Raw genomic sequence first — 25,982 nt, forward strand, 5'->3', positions numbered from 1 at the left:
ATCAGCGACAGTTGTGGGCCTTGGAACCACCCTGTTGAGCTGTGTCTGTAGCAAGTCCCAAAATTGCTCATGTCAGGAGTTATCCAGGCATCTTAGCCACTTTAGTGAAGGGAACGTTGAAGTGACAATGACTAGGTTTAAAATGTCCCTTATCAGAAAGTTCAACCTCAGTCCTTTGATGTTTATTGAACACATTTTCATATAAAGTTGGCGCTTCATACGGAAAAATGGCTTTGAAATTGACCCTAATCCTTCTTTGGGCTCTGTAAATGTCGTTTGGGGCTATGGTTGTAAAACGGTATCTACTGGTCACCCCAATGTATAAACTGAAAACTCTTTCTGCACCAGAACACGCAGAAAGGATTGTATCTGCCTGATGTCTGATGCTTTTCAAAATCCCCAACCACTAACACCTTCAAAACGGACATTAACTGACACTGTTGTTTTTCCCTATATAATCCTTACTATTTTTCCGAGACGTCGTCGTGTTGTGTATTTAGCTTGCCACAACCTCATACATGGTCCTAAAAGTTAAAGTTGAAGAAAATACTAAAGATAAATGAACAAGCTGACGCAGTGTCATTCGCACCGTGAATCCCCCCATGGGAACATACTAAAGTCTGGTTCCAAATAGGCTCAATTTCCTTCTATTTCTTTGTATTTCTGCCTCGTAGGGGTAGGGGTGTTCAAACCAAAGGCACCTTTAAACCAAAATTCAAATCACACATCTTACAATACTAAGACACTCAGCAGTGAAAGGGTGTCTGCTGGTAAAAAATTCCAAACAATCCTAAAAGTACTTCACTACTAAAAGTGCTTTTAAAAAGAGCCGTTATTTTTCCCTCTATATTCAGTATTGTGTTTTCTGCGAACATGTAGTCTATTTAGATGGTTGTCGTGTGCACTTGAGTTGCTAAAGCGTTTTCAGTTGGGCATATGTCGTAAAGCAAAGAATTAGCCCTTTGAAAACCATCAGAACTGTCACACAAAAATAACATTTACCTATCTCACCAACTAACCAAACATAGGTCTTTTTCTTATGTATTATGTATTGTCGTGTTTTTTGTAGCATACTTGTGAAAACAGCCACCACTGTTGTAAATGATACTTTAAAGAGCATTATTTCATTTTTACAGTTGAAGGACAACCTGGACTGCCGTATATTACAGCTGTTTTACAATCAGCCAAAATTTTCTTAACAAACGTATGTTTAAGAACAACTCCCATAGTGAAATTGAAGGAAAACAAAGTGAAAACCCCCCTGCCATAGAGGAGCTAAAGAATCAACAATAAACGACTGCATGGATAGCTTGATGCACGAATGCATTGCGGACATGTTTGTCTCCAACCAAGAGAAAGTTCCAAAAAATCCCTTTTGTGCTTCTTATTATACAGTGACGTCAAAGACAGCCTTTTCTGCTGTTCATACATTCAGGGGTTATGGTTACACTAAACGACGTAGTTGTAGCCATACTGCCATCCAGATTTATTTTTTCCTTGCGAGCAGTCACAGGGTGTTTGTGCTGTCTGCCAACCGTCAGACGACCCCGCCCAAGTCTGTTAAGGGACCGTTTGACCGTTATAGAACGCGTCTTTTTGATTTTTTAGCACATTTGGAAACGGTTGATTTTTATCCCTACCATTGTTTCCAAACATTATATAGGAATGTTTTGTGAACAACGGATAATAGCCGCTACTCGCATGTGTAGCAAAAGTGAGCGTACATACTCACCCTGGTCGTCCAGCCGTTGTCCGTTGCCCGTCTTTATCTGTCTGTACTGAACATTACCTTTGGATATTTCTCCAACGCTATGAAGTGAAGAAACACCAAATGTTGCAAAATGTTGTATGACCCCAAGAGCTCAAAAAAGATACTTGAGAACCTTGACCTTACAGGGAGAATTTCACATTGTGCCAGTTTTCTGGAAAACAAATTAAAAACAGCGGGCTCATAAAATATACATTGTGATTTGAATTTTGGTTTAAAGGTGCCTTTGGTTTGAACACCCCTACCCCTACGAGGCAGAAATACAAAGAAATAGAAGGAAATTGAGCCTATTTGGAACCAGACTTTAGTATGTTCCCATGGGGGGATTCACGGTGCGAATGACACTGCGTCAGCTTGTTCATTTATCTTTAGTATTTTCTTCAACTTTAACTTTTAGGACCATGTATGAGGTTGTGGCAAGCTAAATACACAACACGACGACGTCTCGGAAAAATAGTAAGGATTATATAGGGAAAAACAACAGTGTCAGTTAATGTCCGTTTTGAAGGTGTTAGTGGTTGGGGATTTTGAAAAGCATCAGACATCAGGCAGATACAATCCTTTCTGCGTGTTCTGGTGCAGAAAGAGTTTTCAGTTTATACATTGGGGTGACCAGTAGATACCGTTTTACAACCATAGCCTCAAACGACATTTACAGAGCCCAAAGAAGGATTAGGGTCAATTTCAAAGCCACTTTTCCATATGAAGCGCCAACTTTATATGAAAATGTGTTTAATAAACATCAAAGGACTGAGGTTGAACTTTCTGATAAGGGACATTTTAAACCTAGTCATTGTCACTTCAACGTTGTTCTCTTATTTGCTTGGATCAGAGATAACGCTGGCCAAAGCATCACCTGGATGCCTGAGCGGTGCAGGAGATCCTGAGTGGCCCTGGCGATGTGGGGGTGCGCGTTGTCGTGCTGGAAAACCCAGTTTCCATGGGCTTGAAAAAAGGGCAGCACATGAGGGTGCAGCACCTGGTCCATATAGCGCTGCGCTGTTACGCCGTTGCCGGGTCCAGGACCCAGGCCTTGGAAGATGACGGGACCTAGCACCTGGTTGTAGCCGATGGCGCCCCACAACATGAGGCTGGGCTGGCCCAGGCGTTGTTCTCCACGACACAGTTGTCAGCATAGCGGTAACCACTTCTTCTCCATACCCGAACACGCCCGTCGGCATGGTCAATGCAGAAACGGCTTTCATCTCTGAAAAGCACGTTCTGCCAGCGAACATTGTTCCAATTGAGGTGGCCTTGCGCCCAATGCAGGCGTGCCTGTCTATGGCGTACGGTGAGGACGGGTTGGCTGGACGGCAGTTCCTCAGCCCCCTGAAGCGCAGTCGCCGGCTGGCCGTTTGCCAAAATGGGTGCCTGGTGTGTCCCTATAACAGTTCTGGTTGTTTCTGCAGCTGTTCTGAAGGGATGTGCAACATGGCTGCGGAAAATGTGCCGATCTTGCTTTGGCGTCGTCACTCGGGGTCTGCCGCTTCGCTCGGCATCAGCAGTAGAGCCAGTTAACCGCTGCAGGAGACGATAAATGGTGGATATGTGACATTGGAAAGTCGCAGCCACGGCTTCCAGCGTGTCCCCAGCCTCCAGACGTCCAATGGCTCTCTCGCGTTCAGCAGAAGTGAGTCTTGGCATGGTGATAGCGTCGAATGAGGGACTGATGAAACCTGTAACTTTGTGCCATTTTTATCCTCTAGTGACAGTGAACACCACTCACTGATCAGCTTTTGTGCTTTTCTTGCACGTGCAGCTGAACTGCACAAGAAAAATGTCTCAGCTAACTCGGGCTTTACGTGGATTGCAAGTTCGCTGATGCGATAAAATTCACAATACACCTTCTTCAGACATCGGTCTTGATATTCTGGCTGCCAAAAATAACGCAACTTTTGTTAATCCAGAAAAAAAATATTTGTAAAATAAATAATATTTTTCGCGTTTCTTTTGGACGTCAGTATATTTCAAGTGAGAGCTCGTTTCCTGAAAAGGGCTGGACATTAGACTGAAGTGCCACGCGCCGCTCTGCTTTTATACCCGACCCTTGGCCTTTAAAGGTGGTCGTCTACATTTTTGCTTTTTTTCAATAATCTTATGGTTAGATTTCTCTAAAAAGTTATGTCAGATGATGAATGAACTATGCTTATAGCCACGCCCAAACAAGTGCAGCAACAGTTTGACACTGGAGCGCTGTCCACGCTTTTTTTTAAACGCACGAAATGCACGGGATTTGAGAGGAGTTTTCCGCTTGGCATTTTCCAAATAAGGTTATCCTACTACGCTGGAATACTACAATGAATTTTCAAACGGCTACACTGGCTTCGTCTTTCCTGATCGAAAGGGGGTGTATTGTTGATAATTGTAGATAATAGACTCTGCATTGTAATGGTCAAATGGCGATTTCCGTATAAAAATGTAGACAAAGACCTTTAAAGCCACAACACCACTAAAACTGTTCCAAGGTATTGAATGCATTCGATCAAACTTTTGGAAAGAAGTTCTCTTAAAATGGATCCATAATAAAGCATTGATTTATGAGAGAGATCGCTTTGGTGATCAATGTTTGTGGAACAATATAAATGCTTATATTTTAAAAAATGGATAGAAGCGCACGGTGAAAGATATTTGGGTTAACGGAGATATGATTCCTTTTAACCAGCTGTGCACAAAGATAGGATACAGACCCTCTAGATTTTTTTAGTACGGCGCAATGAAGACCGCTGTGCGAGCGCTTGCACTTCTCAAAAACACAGCCAGTCCGCGAGCAGGCGAACACAATAATGACCTTGACACGCGGAACCCTGTGATCATTAACCCCTCCGCGAGAAAGTTTCGCATGCTGATAGTCCAGTCTTAAGCGAGCGAGCCTTGTGCTGTTACATTTTGGTTACATAAATATCAGGTTAAACTAGATCACGGTTATTGGCTGTTAGCAAGTGAATGTACAAAAGAAGAAAGATTGAGATTGTTACAATGAAAAATATTACATGATATTTATCCCACGAATATATTATTAAATAAAATGAAAATTAGAGAAACAAAATTATGTACATTTTGTAAACACATTGATTATGTTGAACACCTTTTTTGGCAGTGTGAGAAGTTGACGAGCTTTTGGGAAAATGTTGTCCATTATATTTTTAGAAATACAGGATTAAATGTGAACCTTTCAGAACACGATGTCTTGTTTGGTTATCAACCTAGTAATATATGCCAAAATAATAAGGTAATTAATCACATTATTTTGATTGCAAAAATGTGTATTAGAAAATATAAGTACACGTATGGTGATAAATACAATTTGAATAGTATATTGGAAAATGAAATGTATATTAGAAGATTGTGAGTACTGTATAAGTCGAGATGAGGTGAAGTTTGTTCATGGAACGTTTGATATTTTGACACTACAAGAATGTTTGTTCATGGAACGTTTGATATACTGTTCAAAAAAAGAAACGCATAGCTTGTAATATTTGGTTAATTTAGTTATATGGCTACAAGGATATCCACCAAACTGCAGAAAATGTTTATCTGGTCGTCGACCTTTCGTCCATTGCCACAAGTGAGCTCTGCGCGTGACGCATGCGTTATCAGTGGCTACAATGTCAAAATTGCTCATTTGGCATGACCACTCGTCATGCTTCAGTGTAATCTCGTGAAACTCGGGGAATATTGAGCTCTCACCATGTCTTCCAAAACCCATAAAAGCGGATTGTTCGCCACAAAGAAATCAGACGACAATTCAGCGACGAAAGATGGCCCGATTGAGCAGAGAAGACCGCCAAATTGCATTGGGTCGTTTACAAGCAGGCCAAAGTCAAAGTGCAATCGCCAGGCACTTCCACGTGTCCCAGAGCACCATCAGTAGACTTGTGGGTCAGGTTTCAAGCCACTGGCTCCGTTGCTGACTTGCCACGAGCGGGAAGACCAAGGGCGACAACTGCTGCTCACGACCGCTTCATACGGCTCCGCCACCTCCGGAATCGTTTCCTGTCGGCCTCATCTTCTGTCCAGGCTCTCCCCGGGCCACACCGATTATCGGACCAGACCGTGCGGAACCGCCTGCATGAAGCTGGTTTGAGAGCTCGCAGACCTCACAGAGGAGCTGTCCTCACCCGCCGCCATCGCCAGAACCGAGTGCAGTGGGGCAACCAGCACCTTCGCTGGACCGTCCGGAATCACTGGAGACACGTGTGGTTCAGCGACGAGTCCTACTTCCTGCTCCAGCGACATGATGGTCGGAGGAGGGTCTACCGGAGAGTAAACGAACGTTACGCGCCCAACTGTGTGGATGAGGCACCCGTTCATGGTGGTGGAGGCGTCATGGTGTGGGGGGCGATCAATACCGCTGGAAGGAGCACCCTGGTGCACGTCCAAGGGCGCATAACTGCCCAGCGATACGTGGAGGAAATTCTGCGCCCACACGCCCTTCCTCTTCTGGCTGACCAGGATGCCATATTCCAGCAGGACAACGCTCGCCCGCACACAGCACGACTCACCACCCAGTTCCTCACCGACCACCATGTCCAGGTGCTTCCCAGGGCCCGTATGCATGAACTAGAAGTAAGAAACACTGGAAGTAGAGGCCTCTTTTCGAAGTGGGAACTCCCGAAGTCAACTTTCTAACACTGTTCACAATGCATGAACTGACTTGAACGCCAAAGTAGTGACAGCGAGAGTATTAAGGTCAAGGTCGGGGAAATTGGGGGAATCCCTACTAATACGCTGGCGCACGTTTCTATCAACATGGCAGTCAACGAAAATGGCAAGGCACGTGTGCCGCTCAAAAAGAAAGTAGACACGGAGGGGCGTTCTGCACCTTTTTCAGATGGTGAAATTGCTGTACTCTTGACAGAAGTGTTTTACGAAAGAACGGTTATTCTGTCCAAATTTCAGAACAGTTAATTAGAAAAAAACACAGTAAACACCAAGTTTACAGAACAGTCTAACAGGCTGTTAAACATAAAGACGCTGTCTGGTCCAACTGAAATTGCCAAAGAAGTGTCGCTCTCTCTCTCTCTCTCTCTCTCTCTCTCTCTCTCTCTCTCTCTCTCTCTCTCTCTCTCTCTCTCTCTCTCTCTCTCTCTCTCTCTCTCTCTCTCTCTCTCTCTCTCTCTCTGACGACACATGCACACACAGACAAACGTACACTCATGCACATACTGACACTATGACACAAGTGACACTGACGGCACACATAAACACACACACACACCACACACTGCACACACACACACGCGCGCGCGCTCGCGCGCACACATATACACACACACACGCACCCATACACGCACGCACACAGTCACAAACAAATAACCACACACTCACTCTCTCTCACTTTCTCTCATTCTCTCTCAATCTACACTCATACACACACTGAAACTATGATGACACAAGTGACACGTCACACACACACACACACACACACACACACACACACACACACACACACACACACACACACACACACACACACACACACACACACACACTCACCGTAGTGACACACATATACACACGCGCGTACAGTTGAAAGTCAAGACATGATATGATTTTTTCAAACCATAGGAAGGTTTCTTTTGCAAATGAATAAAATTAACACAGAGGCAAAACCCGGTTTTTGCAGCCGGAATGCAATTGCGGATGCTTAAAAAGGAAAAGATTAATAAAAAAAATATATAGCTCCCGGCGGAACTTGAACCCGGAGCGAATGAACGAGAGTCCGGAACCGTTACCACTGCACTATGTTACTCGTGTAGAATAGAGGCATGATGAAAAAAGGCATTCTGAGTTATTCAGTCGTGCTGGTTTGAAAGCTCGCCACCTTCGCCGAATGACTCGAGCACATTTTTTTCGGTCAGTAACTGATCGAACTGTCGCTTTTGAGTCACTCTGTTTTAAGCATTTCACCTAAATTAAACAAGAATGTCACAGTCCGTGTCTATGGTGCAAGGTAGGAGACCGTCTCATTGTAGCCAAGTTACGACAGTTGCTCGATTGACGCATTTCACGTCTTCGATATTGTGTCTGAGATCATTTCCCAATGAGCTGCCTTTAAAAACGGAATGTCCTGCAATTGTAGTATGCGCTGGAGGTTTCTTTTGGATGGGTAAGGACCCTTGAGATGCGATATCGTCGTATAATTATGTCAAGCGAGAGGCCCTTGACATTGGAAGTGGGAACTTCGAAAGCAAAGTTGCCAGCTACTCGGTATGCACGAGCTAAATTGAACGCCGAAGTAGTGGCTTCGAGAGTTCTGAGGTCAAAGTCGAGAAAATTGGGGGAATCCCAATTAGTGCGCATGCGTTTGTAAACGGTAGGCTTGGTGACCAGAAGAAACGAATCTCATCGCGAGTTCGTAAATGGGCAAACGTTGATCGCGCTGTAGCTTTTACTATAATTGTTGTTTTTAACTGGTTGAACGAAAGCTGTGATAATTGTCCTTAAATAGAATGACTGTCTATAATAATGATTTCGTTGACCAGAATGTTGGGGACAATAAAAAAAAGGTTGTTTATGTGGTAGCGAAGTCGGTTAACTTAAAACTCTTTTTGTAGTGTTTTTTTAATGATTGTGTATCGGTAAAACTGCTGGACAAAAATAGTTTGGTCAGAGCGAATGTTTGTGTTACTGGTAAATTTAAAAAGGCAGAACTCCATTTTTTGGGAATCAAGATATAAGGTGTAGTGAAAAGAAGATAAGTTCAGCGAATTTCATATTATTTGAGAAAATGTGTGTCCGAATTTTTAAAACAGAAAAATTGTTGTACTTAGGTGTTTGTAAATTACGTTTGTCCTCGTTAATTGTGAAGAGGATGTATGTTTATATAAAGTTCAAAGTCAAGATTGGATTTTTGTAGCCTACGTGCGTGTGTGCATGTGTATTAGACATAATACATAGACATAGAACACTTTATTATCTCAATTACGATAAACTCGGGTGTGGTGAATCACAATAAACAGCATAAAACGTAAGAACATGAATAAAATATCAAGGCGCAAATATAGTCAGCTCATCATAGTGTGGGGAGTGGGTACACACACACACACACATACACACACACATACACACACACACACACACACACCGTCGAACACACACATAACATCGAACACACACACACACACACACACACACACACACACACACACACACCGTCGAACACACACACACCGTCGAACACACACACACCGTCGAACACACACATAACATCGAAAACAAACACACACACACACACACACACACACACACACACACACACACACACACACACACACACACACACACACACACACACGCCACGCGCGAACACGCAAACAAACGTATGAAGGAACAGACGCACAATTATACCCGCACGCACGCACACACAGGCAGACAGGCACTCGCACAAATACATATATACACACACACACACACACACATACACACACACACACACACACACACACACACACACACACACAGATAAAGCCATTACAAAAAAAATAGCAGAAACTTACACTTCAACACTCGAACAGACACAGACACACACACACACACACACACACACACATACATACACACACGCACGCACGCACACAAACACACACATATACACACACACACACACACACACACACATGCACACAACGACGCCCATTTTCATAGAAACACAGTAACCCCCTCGTATAATCGGGAATGAGAGAGTGGTGGCCAATGACCCAGAACAAACAAAAGTCAAAGCTGGCAACTCAGGTTTGTATTCAGGGAAATTTGCACGAAATGCATGCAGAAGATACGACTTTTCCCTCTATTTTCTCTCTTTGGGAGCGTCAGCTCGGTTTGACATGAAAAACTGAAGAAAAGCCCTGCCTTTTTGCACTGAGAAACTGTGGAAGTAGCGTGTTTACTACTGGGTCTGGCTGTAGTACATTTACCCTCATTTACTTCCTCGTTAGCTTCCAAAGTAAACTCTTTTTTCGTCCCATGCATGAGAAAGTGAGGATGTACTTCCGATGTCACTCAAAACTTTAGAAGTAGTCGCAAAATACCCTGAGTTACTTCCTCGCTTTGCTTCGAGGTAAACCCTTTTTCCGGCCCATGCATACGAAAGTGAGGCAAGTACTTCCGATGTCACTCAAAACTTCGGGAGTTGTCGCGAACTTCCCCCATAAGCATACGGACCCTGAAAAAGGCGCAGAACGCCCCTCTGTGTCTACTTTCTTTTTGAGCGGCACACGTGCCTTGCCATTTTCGTTGACTGAAATGTTGATAGAAACGTGCGCATGCGTATTAGTAGGGATTCCCCCAATTTCCCCGACCTTGACCTTAATACTCTCGCTGTCACTACTTTGGCGTTCAAGTCAGTTCATGCATTGTGAACAGTTAGAAAGTTGACTTCGGGAGTTCCCACTTCGAAAAGAGGCCTCTACTTCCAGTGTTTCTTACTTCTAGTTCATGCATACGGGCCCTGACGGTGACGACGGATTTAGTCCTCAGACCTATACTGTTCAAAAAAAGAAACGCATAGTTGCTACTTGCCAAATTTGTTTTATTTTTCGAAAAAATTAACAGAAAATCCAATATTTAGATTATTTGTTTGAAATTTGGTATGGACACAGTTGAATGCACACACAGTTCATTTGCATCTTCAAATCAATCAGTCAATCAATACGATTGGGTGCCGAGGCTGTCAAGTCAGTAGGGGGTGTAACTGCCTTGAGCAGCAACAACTGCCCGGCACCTTCTGGGCATGGACTGGATCAGATGCCGGATATCTTGCTGTGGGATGGTGTCCCACTCCTCCTGAAGTGCCTGCAATAGATCGCGGTGATTTGCCGGCGCTTCTTCTCGCCTGCGCACACGTCTGTCCAATTCATCCCAGAGGTGTTCTATCGGGTTTATGTCCGGCGACATGGATGGCCAGGGAAGCACCTGGACATGGTGGTCGGTGAGGAACTGGGTGGTGAGTTGTGCTGTGTGCGGGCGAGCGTTGTCCTGCTGGAATATGGCATCCTGGTCAGCCAGAAGAGGAAGGGCGTGTGGGCGCAGAATTTCCTCCACGTATCGCTGGGCAGTTATGCGCCCTTGGACGTGCACCAGGGTGCTCCTTCCAGCGGTATTGATCGCCCCCCACTCCATGACGCCTCCACCACCATGAACGGGTGCCTCATCCACACAGTTGGGCGCGTAACGTTCGTTTACTCTCCGGTAGACCCTCCTCCGACCATCATGTCGCTGGAGCAGGAAGTAGGACTCGTCGCTGAACCACACGTGTCTCCAGTGATTCCGGACGGTCCAGCGAAGGTGCTGGCGGTTCTGGCGATGGCGGCGGGTGAGGACAGCTCCTCTGTGAGGTCTGCGAGCTCTCAAACCAGCTTCATGCAGGCGGTTCCGCACGGTCTGGTCCGATAATCGGTGTGGCCCGGGGAGAGCCTGGACAGAAGATGAGGCCGACAGGAAACGATTCCGGAGGTGGCGGAGCCGTATGAAGCGGTCGTGAGCAGCAGTTGTCGCCCTTGGTCTTCCCGCTCGTGGCAAGTCAGCAACGGAGCCAGTGGCTTGAAACCTGACCCACAGTCTACTGATGGTGCTCTGGGACACGTGGAAGTGCCTGGCGATTGCACTTTGACTTTGGCCTGCTTGTAAACGACCCAATGCAATTTGGCGGTCTTCTCTGCTCAATCTTTAATCTTTAATCTTTAATCTTTCGTCGCTGAATTGTCGTCTGATTTCTTTGTGACGAACAATCCGCTTTTATGGGTTTTGGAAGACATGGTGAGAGCTTAATATTCCCCGAGTTTCACGAGATTACACTGAAGCATGACGAGTGGTCATGCCAAATGAGCAATTTTGACATTGTAGCCACTGATAACGCATGCGTCACGTGCAGAGCTCACTTGTGGCAATGGACGAAAGGTCGACGACCAGATAAACATTTTCTGCAGTTTGGTGGATATCCTTGTAGCCATATAACTAAATTAACCAAATATTACAAGCTATGCGTTTCTTTTTTTGAACAGTATATATTTGACAATGTATCAATAAACATGATTTTCTTGGACCAAAAAAAAAAAAGAGAGAGAGAGAGAGAGAGAGAGAGAGAGAGAGAGAGAGAGAGAGAGAGAGAGAGAGAGAGAGAGTTTGTGCCGTGGAACGATAGAGCATAATTGTAAGCCGATAATGTATGTTAGCACTGTAAACTTGTTTGTCGTTGCACCTATCCATATTGGTAATCCATGCGCTGGATATGTCTAGGTTTAAGAGAAAGAGTGAGAGAGAGAGTGAGAGAGATTGAGAGAGAGTGAGAGCGTGCGTGCGTTCGTGTCAGTATATGTTAGAGAGAAAGAGATAAAACCGGGTGATTGTCCATAAATACAAACACACGGCATGTATTACTGACCCCCCCCCTCCCCACACCCCGTTGAAATGAACCTTGTGTGTTTAATCAATAAAATGTCTTACGTCTTACGTCTTACCACAACACACTACAATACATTACAACACAACACTCAACAACACAACACAACACACTACAACACACTACAACATTTAACAGGAGACTACAAAACACTACGACACACTAAATACAACACACTACAAAACACTACATCTCATTACAATACACTACAACACACTACAACTCTCTACAACACACTTCAACACACTAAATACAACACACTTCAACACAATACAACACACAACAACACATTACAAAACACTACAACACACTACATACAACACAGTACAACACATTACAACACACAACAGACTACAACACAATACAATACAGTACAACACACTACAACACACTACATCTCAACACATTACACCTTAACACACTACAACACACTAGAACACAACACACTACATCATATTATAACACAACACACTACAACACAACACACTATAACACAACACACTACAACACACTAGTACACACTAAGAAAATTCCCAGGACACTACAACACACTGAAACACACTAAATACAACACACTACATCACATTACACTACATCACATTGGTTTAAACACAATTTTATTCAAAATACATGACATGAAACAATTGACAAAAATGCAGCTAGGACACGAACTCAGGCAGATGCTTATTTGACGTGACCATAACAATGCTAAGTTACACAAGTTTTCATGATGGTGGACAACACAATTATTAACCAGAAGAACATCACATTACACTACAACACACTACAACACACTACAGCACATTACAACACACTAGAACACACTAAATACAACACACTAGAACACACTAGAACACAGTACAACACACTACAGCACACTACAACACAACACACAACAATACATTACACTACAACACAACACACTACAACACAACACACTACGAGTACATCTCACTACAACATGCAACACTTACAACACACTAAATAAGCACACCACAACACACTACAATACACTACAACACAACACTCAATAACACAACACACTACAACACAACACACTACAACACAACACACTACAACACAACACACTACAACACATTACAACATACTAGAACATTCTACAACACACTACAACATTTAACAGGACACTACAACACGCTAAATACAAGACACTTGTACACACTACAACACACTACATCACATTACAATATACTACAACACACAACAACACACAAAAACACTCTACAGCACACTCCAACACACTAGAACACACTAAATACAACACACTACAACACACTGCAACACACTACAACACAATACATTACACTACAACACACTACAACACATGACAACACAATACACTACACAACAACACACTAAAACACACTACAACACACTATAATATACTGTAATATACGACAATACACTATAATATACGACAACACAACACTCTACAACACAACACACTACAACATACTACAACACACTACAACATACTACAACACACTACAACACACTGCAACAGACTACAACACACTAGAACACTTAACAGCAAACTACAACACACTACAACGGTGGTTGTCCTTAGGATCCGAAGAAGACTTTTTTCGTTAAGTATCCTATCTATACATCTCAAAATATTTTAAGGGCCACTTTAAAATTGTCCACTGCAAACAAGCAAATAATTCAAAAGAGATCATGTTTTTTTAAGATTGTATTTCAATCATTCCCTCAAACGTTCGAAAGATTTGAATTAATACAGACGTCTTTGTGTACATGAAATCTGCTGGCAAAGGGAGGTACCCCGCTTTCCAAAAGCTCAATCATCTGGCATCACAACATGTTCAGTACCGCGTGTGCCATCCGTTTGAGACAAGGCACTCCATGCATCGTCGCCTAATGGACTCGACCCCAGGGTACTCTTAGGAATTATTTCCTATTCCTGCAGGAGTAGCTCACCAAGCTGAGCCACATTGTCTCTCACGCGTCGGCCCAGGACGTCCCAGAGATGTTCTATTGGTGCCAGATCAGGGGAGTTGGCTGGCCACTGCATGCGCTGAACGCCCTGCTGTCCAAGGAAGTTGGTGACGATGCGAGCTCGATGCGGGGTTGCATTGTCATCCTGCAATGTTGATCCTTTACCCATGGCTCGCAGCGCGGGGATAGCAATGGGCTGAAGGATCTCGTCGCGGTGGCGGACCCCGGTCAAAATGCCGAGTTCGAGGTAGAGTGGGGTCCTGCCTTGGAGGTGGAACCCGACCCACACCATCACAGAGCCTCCACCATAACGGTTCCGCTCTTGAACAGTGCCGTCGATAAATTGCTCCCCCTGATGCCTCCACACACGAACTCGCCCCATCCAGATGGGATAAGGGCTCATCCGTGAAGAGAACTCTGGACCACTGCTGCCTGGGCCAGCGAAGATGGCGTCGACACCACTCCACTCGGGCCCGGCGATGAGCTTGTGTCAGAGGAGTTTTCACTGCTGTGCGCCTGGAGTGGAGACTAGCTTCATGCAGACGGTTCCTTTTCGGCGTCTGGTCACCGACTCTGACGTTAGCTGCCATCCTCAGTTGTCCTCTCAGGTCATTTGAGGTGAGTCTTCGGTTACGCAGGTCAGCCAAACAGACGGATTTATCGTCTTGTCTGGATGTGATTTTTGGACGTCCAGGGCTGAGGTGCACGAAGATCGAAGCGGGTGACAACCATTGGGTGGTAACTTGGTGAGAGTTGTCACCTTCTTGGGGGCTAACCGACTTGGGTCTCTCCCTCCCACTTGGTCGCGGTGCACGAAGCCGTCTCGGTCATTTACCCTACTGTGTCGGAGGTTATAAATAGATTCGGGAAAGTGACTTCAGTGGCCTTAGTGCGCATGCGCTGATCATGGTGTTTACCGTGGAGCCATCGGGAATCCAAGGGAAATAAAAGAAAACTTGACTATAATTATCGGAAAAGGGACGGGCAGTGACCAAAAATAAATGATACAATATTTGTAAATGTGGATAAGCACTGAGGCGAAAAACTAACGTGTGTCTGTTTTTGAGCGCTTTTAGGGCACATCAATTGGGTGAAGAGGGAGATGAAAAACAAAAACAAAACTACTGTGAATTTTGGTTATTTTTATCAAAATTCTGTTTGTTTTATAAAGTTATATCTGAGGTTTCACAGATTTTCAATGTGCACTGATACACTGGCCTCGAATGAATCCCTAGGTAATGCTTTTAGGTCTACGACCGAACCAAAATCATCCTGTTTCTTTATGTTTTGAGCAATGGGTCTTTTTTTTCTTTACATTTTAATTCAGCTTCATTGTACTCAGAAGAAATTCTTTCAATGTGATGACAAAAACATTAGATAGACGTTTGCTCGGAGAACGTTTGTCAACACAGCAACATTTACTAAAAAAAAAAAGGAGGACGATATAGATTGTTAAATAAAAGGATCTGTGCTTAGCATTCTGTCTCATCGTCATTGTTAACTGTTGCACTTCACACACACACACACACACACACACACACACACACACACACACACACACACACACACACACACACACACACACACACACTTTTGCTCCAGTTACAATCATGTACTTCGTAAGGCTTTATTCAAGTTTGTCTCTTGTTTTTAAACATCTGAATTCAAAGCACACGTCTGAGCTGAGAATATATACATGAATGTCTGCCGCCATTCAATGTGAAATAATGTTGATTTGTGATCCAAACACTTCCGAAAAATGCTGGTTCGTGTGTCTTCAGTCAACCGGCGCCGCATCATCACAACTCCACCCCTGCCTGCCTGCAAAAATACAAACATAGATGGTGACACACACAAAATTCAACCCAATTTTTGTTTTTATAATTTCTACATCCGTTGACCGAATTAGTTATCATTTGGTGTTTATTAACTACAGCTTATGCATGACGAAGGTCAACAAAGTTGTGAGTTTACATGTTAAATGGAGGGGTACTTTGGAACACTTTTGAAAGAAGCTAAAAATCGGACCATGAAACCTACAAACAGGAAACTTCGTGGAATGGTGATGAACAAAGTGAAATTCATGCACAACAACCATGAAGATATTCGCCGAACACGATTGACTGGAAAAATGACCCCTTCATGGTAGAGTCACACTTGCGCAAAATTAATATAACCGATGACAGGAACGCAATCCTCTATGGGGATGCCCTCCTCCTGCCTGTAATGGCTGTACTCAAGTCACTGATTGTCTAATGTTGTTTATGGTATACTACGTCCTTCAAATAACCCCAAAAATATCAATCTTGAAGAATTAAATCGGGTTCGTTAGTCTACCGCTCCATTTTAAACCTCGAACTGTTGAGTCCATCCCCGAATTTGGATTCTTTTTCGAAAGGCAACCAAAGTCAGACCATTTCACCTACAAAATAGCATCTTTTGGGACTAGTCATGCTGAAGCTGAAATTAATGTACACCAAGTATGAAGTATACGAAATACCCTTACTTTCTTGCAGACACCTCAGTTAGCTATCATGCATGCAACTGACTCAAGAAGTCTCACTGGGGCGTTGGAAACTGTGTCGTCTTCAGCCGATTAATAAATTACAATATTATATATCAATAAACACACACATACACACACACACACACACACACACACACACACACACACACACACACACACACACACACACACACACAGAGAATTACAGTCAGCATTGCAAAAAATAAAGATGAATTTTCTTATGCATAATGCCAAAGAAGGCAAAGTAGTCTGATTTTTGAATTTAAACGAATGATGCAAACAGCGCTACATACCTTGTTCATATCCTGTTCTGCAATGTGGGCTGGTGTATATGTTTAATTAGCCCATTGTACATATCCTAGCGGTAAAACCTGTAAGAGATCAAAATCAGATAACATTAGGAAAATGATACCGCTTGCAGAAACAAAACACAAGAATGCATACTTCTTTCATTTTAGCCAGTCTGAAAAATTCATGTTCGCCAGTGTAAAAACTTACATGACATTTCCACGAACAGCTTCTATACAAAAGTATGCCCTAGCATTGGGAACTTCGTGGGACTCGAGAAAGGAAAAGAAATAATAGCTTAGAAACTATTCGGTGTTGTGTTGTTATCCTGCAATTGAATAGATGAAAAATCCATGCGTCCTTAAAAGGCACAGTCCTTTCCATGCAAACGATTTGGCTCAACCCAAACCTGGCGATGCTTTTACGTAGAATAAGACTTCCTCTTTCCCAAGACACATGACAAAATTCAACAGCCTGAATCAGTGAATGCTCAGCTTTGTGTGCACAACAAATTGTTATCCTTTAGCACTGCTTTCACAATAAGGACTGGGCCTTTAAAGGTACGTTCCTCATCATATTACCCAGTATATCAGACACCACATTGTCATGTTTGTCCAGGTTTTTACATGGACAAAATAAAACTTTATTTTAACATGGGCACATACGTCTGACTTCTTTTGGTGGAGATTGGAGGATGTGCGATTCATTTCCTACAGGTGTCAACATGTGAAATTCATTAAGCGAAATGTTTTCACTATACACAGAACATAACCAGGCTATCAAATGTGTGGTCTATGTTCAAGTCAGAATGATGCCCTCATTATATTTAGTCAAGTTTTGACTAAATATTTTAACGTAGAGGGGGGAATCGAGACGAGGGTCGTGGTGTATGTGTGTGTGTGTGTGTGTGTGTGTGTCTGTCTGTCTGTGTGTGTGTGTGTAGAGCGATTCAGACTAAACTACTGGACCGATCTTTATGAAATTTGACATGAGAGTTCCTGGGTATGAAATCCCCATACATTTTTTTCATTTTTTTGATAAATGTCTTTGATGACGTCATATCCGGCGTTTCGTGAAAGTTGAGGCGGCACTGTCACGCTTTCATTTTTCAACCAAATTGGTTGAAATTTTGGTCAAGTAATCTTCGACGAAGGCCGGGGTTTGGTATTGCATTTCAGCTTGGTGGCTTAAAAACTAATGAGTGAGTTTGGTCATTAAAAATCTGAAAATTGTAAAAAAATTATTTTTTTTATAAAACGATCCAAATTTACGTACATCTTATTCTTTATCATTTTCTGATTCCAAAAATATATAAATATGTTATATTTGGATTAAAAACAAGCTCTGAAAATTCAAAATATAAAAATTATTATCAAAATTAAATTGTCCAAATCAATTTAAAAACACCTTCATCTTATTCCTTGTCGGTTCTTGATTCCAAAAACATATATAGATATGATATGTTTGGATTAAAAACACGCTCAGAAAGTTAAAACGAAGAGAGGTACAGAAAAGCGTGCTATCCTTCCCGCCCTTCTTGTCAATTTCACTGCCTTTGCCGTGCGCGGTGGACTGACGATGCTACGAGTATACGGTCTTGCTGCGTTGCATTGCGTTCAGTTTCATTCTGTGAGTTCGACAGCTACTTGACTAAATGTTGTATTATCGCCTTACGCGACTTGTTTTTTTTTTAATTTGAGAGATCTGTGATGTCTGACATTTTGGTTCAAAATGTAAGGAATTTATACTTAAGCTCTAATGAGTAAAATTTGTCTTGTCAAAAACCAAAAGCATATTCCTTCCTCTACATGCAAGACTTTCTTTTATCTGTGCATCTTCATTTAGTACAGCAAACAAACAAAAACATCACACTCTGCATAGCGAAAAAACTTGCAAAGAAAACCTCACAATCTTTATTGGGAGAAAGCCCCTGACTGTTGCAATGTTTTATGCATTAAAAAACCCACTGAAACTGTGTGTTTCAATTCTTCAGTTTGATCAGCTATATGTGTTTAAAAAGTTACCTTGATCATTCTGACATGCTGTGGCTCAAATCACATCTCAGACAATGTTGTAGACTCCATAGATCTATAGACGTTGAGGCGCATGGAAGAACTGCATTCTGTGGAAACACAAAACATATACACAGAGGAAGAACAAGTCACAACAACCTTTACTTTTAGCAGCAGCAACAGTATATATGATTTTATTAGTGTGGTGTTCGTGATCTAATGAGTTGGGGGGGGGGGGGGGGGGGGGGGGGGATGGACGGGGTGGGGTCTGAAAATTGTAAAAAAAATATGTTTTTTATAAAACGATCCAAATTTACGTTCATCTTATTCTCCATCATTTTCTGATTCCAAAAACATATATTTGGATTAAAAACAAGCTCTGAAAATTAAAAATATAAAAATTATGATCAAAATTAAATTTTCGAAATCAATTTAAAAACACTTTTATCTTATTCCTTGTCGGTTCCTGATTCCAAAAACAAGATATGATATGTTTGGATTGAAAACACGCTCAGAAAGTTAAAACGAAGAGAGGTCCAGAAAAGCGTGCTATCCTTCTCAGCGCAACTACTACCCCGCTCTTCTTGTCAATTTCACTGCCTTTGCCATGAGCGGTGGACTGACGATGCTACAAGTATACGGTCTTGCTGCGTTGCATTGCGTTCAGTTTCATTCTGTGAGTTCGACCAGAGACTGTAGAGTCTCTGGTTGGACAGCTACTTGACTAAATGTTGTATTTTCGCCTTACGCGACTTGTTTTTCTTTCCTTCTGGTTTGAGTGAACTATCACTCACTCACTCAAATCAACAACAAAATGACAAATTTAAAAGACTTTTTTTATGAGTTCACACACACAAAATAAATAAATGAATAAGAACGATCGAGGGGTGGGAAAACATAAAAAAAATAGCTACACACAAATTCTGAAATAATTCATAAGTTGTCTTTAGCTGTCTTTAGCTGTCTTTAGCTGTCTTTAGCCGTCTTTATTTGTCTTTAGCTGTCTTTAGCCGTCTTTAGCTGTCTTTAGCCGTCTTTAGTTGTCTTTTCGCCCTTTATAGGTACCCAACAGCTGAGTGTGAAGAAACGCTGCTGTTCAACTTCGAAATCTCCAGTCGCAGACGACCTTCGCTTTTGCAGTACAGTCAATGCAGGTGCAATGTTACTCATTTCGATCAGCTTGTTTTCGTATATATTTTTGCATTAAGATCATGTACAATGATTGGAATCAAAGGAGGAATGACTTCGGTATGCAAATTTGCGTTGGTTTGGCCGAAATCAATACAGCAGTAATTAAGCTAGGTTCTTTCTCGTCAGTTTGTTTTTTGCGACTGAAGTTTGTCTTCTGAATGTACCACTTGCTTGATTTTGAATGTTTGTTCAGCTCCTCGGCACAAAATTCATCATGCAAGATATCAATTTGTTGAATGATAATGGGATAAGTGAAGTTCAAACATGTATCTGCTTGCAAAAAACAATCGCAGGGACAGATCTATCTGCTTCATTGACTGACAGATTGTCATTGAATTTCCAACGTAAAATGACTCGTTTGCAGACTCTCTAATTAGATCCATCGAGTGTTTGTGTTCTTAGATCCATTGGCTATGCAGGCTTTTTGCGATCATAACATTGTTTGGGTTTGTGCAGGTGCAATCTGCAGATCAGAGGAGATTGACCGCATGGTGACGCAGTGTCAGTGATCAATGCAACTTGTGTTCGACACTCAATATTGCCAAACTCAAGGGCAAAACAAAAGGTACGTGCTTGTGAATTCATATTATGTAATGTCTGTGAAGATTAACACCGTTTTTAGCTCTAGTCTGAGTGATCATGCTTATTAATATCCAATTCAAGCTACATACGATACATACTCCGCCCCAGCACCACCCTCACCCCATAGCACTGCTATTCAGATACTACAGTCCAACAACTAACCCTCTAAAAGTCCCCCCCCCCCCCCCACTCTCGGTGTAACATCTGTTGCTATCTGCACCTTTGTGTGGTAATGGGAAACTCGTGCTCAAATAGTTTCAGAACTGTTGATATTATAAGAGTTTTATTTACCAATGGTTCTCCCCTCCCTCCTTCATATTACACCGACACTCTCTATGCCCACCCTCCACCCCCTTCCCCCATCCCTTCCCTCTACAGGCACGTCTACTAAAGTCTCAGACGTGATAGGATTAAGAGGATGCCACAATGATCCGGGTAACTTTGCAAATAATCATACTGATATAACAGAAGAAAGTTATTCCACAGTCATTTCTACTTATACATTACAGTGTTACAAAACAGGAATTTGTGCTATTAAAGTTATAATCTACAAACAACAAAGACCCTCCAGCCCCCCCCCCCCCCTCCTCACCTGCAACATATACATGTTCATGTCCAACTTTCCCAGTGGCTCTTAATCTTATGTCTATGACTGTTGATATTGAAGAGTAGAAAGTGTTTAGTTTTCAATGACTAAATTTCCCCTCACACACACACACACAAACACACACGCACATGCACATAGCTGTTGTCTCCTTCTCAATCTCTCTGTGTCTCTCTGTTTAATTAAAATATTTGGATCACTAACTCTTCACTGAGATTCAGTGTTATGTGTTATGTGGAGTAAGATTAGTGAATGTTGCTGCTGATTCTGTTGTTCTTACTGTTCTTCCTCCCTGCATAATCTTTTTTCTCCTTAAACAGTTTTTTTATTATTACTACAGTGCGTCTATGGAGTGTACATCAGAGATGTGATGGGACCAAAAACATTCCAAAATGAAACAGGTAACTTTTTAAACTGGTCTTCATTTTGTTTATTGAGAAGTTGGTTCACATGATACATTTCAGAGTCGTCCTTTTAAATTCGTTAAATATTGCACCAGTCACTACATCTATAGATTATCAGATTAAGTTGTCTTCTTCTGCATTATGCATATGCAATATTCATCTTTAGTGCGCGCGCGCGTGTGTGTGTGTGTGTGTGTGTGTGTGTGTGTGTGTGTGTTTATTGGTTGAAGACGACACAGGCCCCTTCCCTCATTTGTTTATCTGTGTGCGAGACTTCGTGAGTCAGTTGCATAGGCAGGATAGCTAACTGAGTTGCCTGCAAGACCGTTAACGGCATTTTGCACTGTATATTTGCTGTACATTAATTTCAGCTTAGGTATGACCAATACCAAAAGTTACAATGTTATAGGTGAAATGGTCTGTCTTTTGGGCTCTTTCCAAAAAGGATCCGAATTCGGGGATAGACTCAACCGTTTCGGGTTTTATATGGAGCCGTACATTAATTAACCCGATTTAAGCATTAAAGAATTTAAGAGTGTTAGTTTTGGAGGGTATAAACTATGTAATTTAAATGAAAATTTCAATAATAAATTTTCGTATAATTAATATACTTACCCAATTCTCATAGTTTATACCCTCCCATCCTTCCACGCTACTTAATTTCCTATGGCGTCTTTTTTTTAGCTTGGTTACCACCCTTTCGAGGGCAGTAATTTGAGTAGTTTTTCGACATCTAGCATATATGAGATCTTAGTCAATGCATCCCTCAGACAACCAGTTACACCGTTAATGACACATGAAGCAATAAGGTAACTATCAGATAACACTTGTATACACAAAATCCACTCGGACAAGATCAACAAAATCTTACGATCTTGTTAACTCATTGGAGACGTAATGTTTTAGTCCTTTTTTGGTTGAAAATGTGCTGAAAAAAGAAGATTACAGCTAGATCAAAACTCAAAAGTGTTCCAAATTACCCCTCCATTTGACCTGTGAACTCGCCACTGTGTTGACCTTTGTCATGCATAAGATATAGTTAATAATCGCCAAATATTAACTAACTAGGTCAACAGGTCAAGAAGTATTAAGCATTTTTATGGGCTGCATTTGTTTCATTTGTGTCACCCTTTATGTTTATACTTTTGCAGGCTGGTGTGGAGTTCTGATGTTGCCAGGGTGATGGAAGACACATACATAAGACATATAAACAAGCTTCCCTGTGAAGTGTTTTGATCACAAATCACCATTATTTTACACATTTATGCATATCTATTCTCAGCTCAGACTTGTGCTTTGAAATTGGATGTTTAAGTACTAGCTAAAACCCTGAATAAAGTCTTCGCAATACATGGAATGGGATCAAAAGTGTGTGTGTGTGTGTGTGTGTGTGTGTGTGTGTGTGTGTGTGTGTGTGTGTGTGTGTGTGTGTGTGTGTGTGTGAAAACAACATTAAAAAATGAGGGTGAGATAAAACATAAAAAAAGCTTTAGCACAGATCTATACTTTTTTGTCTAGCGTCAAGGACGAATCCAGGGGGGGTTCCTGTCACACCCCCCCCCCCCCCCCGGCCTGAACATGTATCTCCTCCAAGGGTGAAAATAAAATAAAAATCAATAAATCATGACAAATATTCGGAGAACGCGCCAGCTAGATTCCACATATTCTCATCTACATTTCAAAGCGTCCAGACCTCCCTAGCGCCCTCAACTAATGAACCCCGAACACAATTGGGGGCCCCCCCAACCTGATACGGTCCGGCCATGAGCGTTCTATATCGTCCTCTTTAGAAACTTGTTGCGCTGTTGACACACGTACGTTTCTATTTGCAAACATCCATAAAGTAATATTTTGTTAATCATGTTTAAAACATTTCTTCTGAGTAGAGTAAAGCTAAATCAAACCACACACAAAATGAAAAAAACTAAATCTAAATCAAAGCCATATTGCGCGTAACATAAAGCAACAGTCTAACCGTCTGCAAGAGAGATTGTTAGTAGTAGATCTAAAAAAAAAAAAAGAATGGATTCCATGGAAGCTAGTGTAACTATACACATTCAACATCTTTGAAGCTTCGGATATAACTCGATAAAACAAAAAAGAACCAAAATTTAAAACATGTCCCAACAGTTGTTAGTCCACCTCTCTCTTCACCCGACCCCCACACTCACATAGTTTGTGTCTGAAAAGCTCTAAAACGCACTGGCACACACGCACACACACTGACTTATACAGAGTCCATTTAGAAATATGTTCAGTAATTGCGATAAAAGACAAGACTTTTGTCTCCTTTGGTAAACATCACGGTGTTTTTTTCCCGCCACTTCTTATCCACGTGTAAAAATATTTCCCATCAGACTGCGCGAGTGGAGAAACTACGTCATATCATAGGGGAATCCCCTACCGGAGCAGGATCGGAGCAGCCTGCTCCGGAACCGGAGTTTGTGTGTGAGAGGGCAGGTGGAGAGCGGAGCAGGATCGGAGCAGCCTGCTCCGCTTGCTCCGCCTGTGTGTGAGCCCCGCTTAAACTATATGGACACATACTGTAGTGATTAAAACAAAAACAGGCATTTTAATGGACAAAACGAATTATGTGGATAGGAAAAACAGTAAGAAGAACAGGCGCAGCAAAAAAGTGTTAGTGATTCAAATGACTGCATTTAAAACAGGGGGAGAGAGATTGTGAATATTTGTGTGTGTGTGTGTGTGTGTGTGTGTGTATGTATGTATGTGTGTGTGTGTATGTGTGTGTGTGTGTGTGTGTGTGTGTGTGTGTGTGTGTGTGTGTGTGTGTGTGTGTGTGTGTGTGTACAGGGTAAATGCAGAGCCATTGATTGGAAACAAAACCTTGTTACTGTTAAATATCAACAGTTATACAACATAAGAGGCAATGGAAAAGTTGGATATGGATATGAAAATATATGTTGCAGGTGGAAGAGGGGAGGGGGAGAGGGTCTTTGTTGCTTGCAGTTAATAAGAAACTAAGGCCAGCTGTTCCCGTTCTGGGTGTAACCTTGTAATGTTTAAGCAAACATGTTTGTGGATCACCTTCTGCATTTAGATCTGTTTGAGTATTTGCAAAGTTACCTTGATCATTGTGGCATCCTCTTGATCCCATCACATCTGAGACTATGGCCTGTAGACTCCATGGTCAGACGCTGGAGTGATAACAAGGTCATTCTGAAAAATTGAACATAAATATGCAGAGAGGGGGCAAGGATAGGGGGTGGGGGCAGGGTTGAAGGTTGGTTACAGTGCTAGTTGGACATGAGAGTGTTATGGGGTGAGGATGGTGCTGATATTAATAAGCATAATAAGTTAAAGCTCACAACTATCTTGATCTTCACAGACATGAATTGCATAATGAATCCACAAGCATGTACCTTTATTTTTGCCCTTGAGTTATAGGTGGAAGGAAATGTTGAGTGGTAAACACAAGTTGTATTGATCACTGGGTCAGCCTGTGGTCAGTCCCCTTTGATCTGCAGATTGCATCAGCATAAACAAACACAACGTCATCATCGTAAACAGCCTGAATGGTCAATCATGAATCTAAGAATACAAACACTGGATCTAATTTGAGAGTCTGCAAACGAGTCAGTTTGAAAATTCAATGAAAATCTGGCAGTCAATGAAGCAGATAGATCTGGCCTTGCGCTTGTGTTTGCAAGCAGATACATGTTTGAACATCCCTTATCTTAACGTTATCATTCACAGATTGATATTTTGCCTGACGATTTTCCTGCCGATGAGCTAAACAAACAATGAAAATCACAGAAGTGGTAAGATTTTGAAGACGAAATTCAGTCATACAAACAAACTCAACAGAAAGAATCTAGCTAACTAACTACTGTACAGCTTTCGACAAAATCAACGCATTTGCATGCCTTAGTCATTCCTGCTTTGATTCCAATAATTCTACATGATCATACTGCACAAAAAATACGAAAACGAGCTGATCGAAATGAGTAACACTGCCTCACCTGCTATGATTGTACTGTGAAAGCGAAGGTCGTCTGCGATTCGAGATTTCGTTTCTGCACTCTCAGCGGTTATCTTGCTTGGAAATGTGAAAAGCATGACTTGAAATCGAACGGAAGGCACCATTCTACCTTTTCGTTTGGGCGTTGTTTTTGTAAAATCTCCGAAAATGTCATTTCGAAAAAGGTGGTCGCCATTTTTTTGGGTGCCAACTTCTTTGAGTGGGGCTGCTAGCTAGCTGGTCCAAAC

The 25,982-nt window shown here is 42.2% G+C and overlaps 1 protein-coding gene and 1 long non-coding RNA gene across 3 annotated transcripts in view; one reads left to right on the forward strand and one right to left on the reverse strand.

Moving 5' to 3' along the window:
• The window catches only part of LOC138964089 (ankyrin repeat domain-containing protein 26-like), a 609,546-nt gene extending 586,442 nt beyond the window's left edge, over window positions 1–23,104 (forward strand). The window contains exons 49-52 of the mRNA XM_070335974.1: window positions 20,033–20,125; window positions 20,619–20,727; window positions 21,689–21,749; window positions 22,904–23,104. Of these exons, the coding sequence (XP_070192075.1) occupies window positions 20,033–20,125; window positions 20,619–20,671 (146 nt within the window). The 3' untranslated portion in view covers window positions 20,672–20,727; window positions 21,689–21,749; window positions 22,904–23,104. The remainder of the gene's footprint in view (window positions 1–20,032; window positions 20,126–20,618; window positions 20,728–21,688; window positions 21,750–22,903) is intronic.
• On the reverse strand, window positions 15,666–25,785 carry LOC138964100 (uncharacterized). Of its 2 annotated transcripts, XR_011455012.1 has the most exons (5): window positions 25,736–25,785; window positions 25,136–25,234; window positions 24,840–24,932; window positions 18,984–19,081; window positions 15,669–15,965 (listed from the first exon to the last, which is right to left on the reverse strand). It is a non-coding gene; the product is annotated as an uncharacterized lncRNA (long non-coding RNA). The 2 variants fall into 2 exon arrangements; XR_011455011.1 differs by lacking the exon at window positions 25,736–25,785 and having other exon boundaries at window positions 15,666–15,965; window positions 25,136–25,439.
• Between the last annotated feature and the right edge of the window lie 197 nt (window positions 25,786–25,982).

Source organism: Littorina saxatilis, linkage group LG4 (assembly GCF_037325665.1).
Source record: "Littorina saxatilis isolate snail1 linkage group LG4, US_GU_Lsax_2.0, whole genome shotgun sequence".
In the NCBI taxonomy this organism is placed as follows: domain Eukaryota; kingdom Metazoa; phylum Mollusca; class Gastropoda; order Littorinimorpha; family Littorinidae; genus Littorina; species Littorina saxatilis.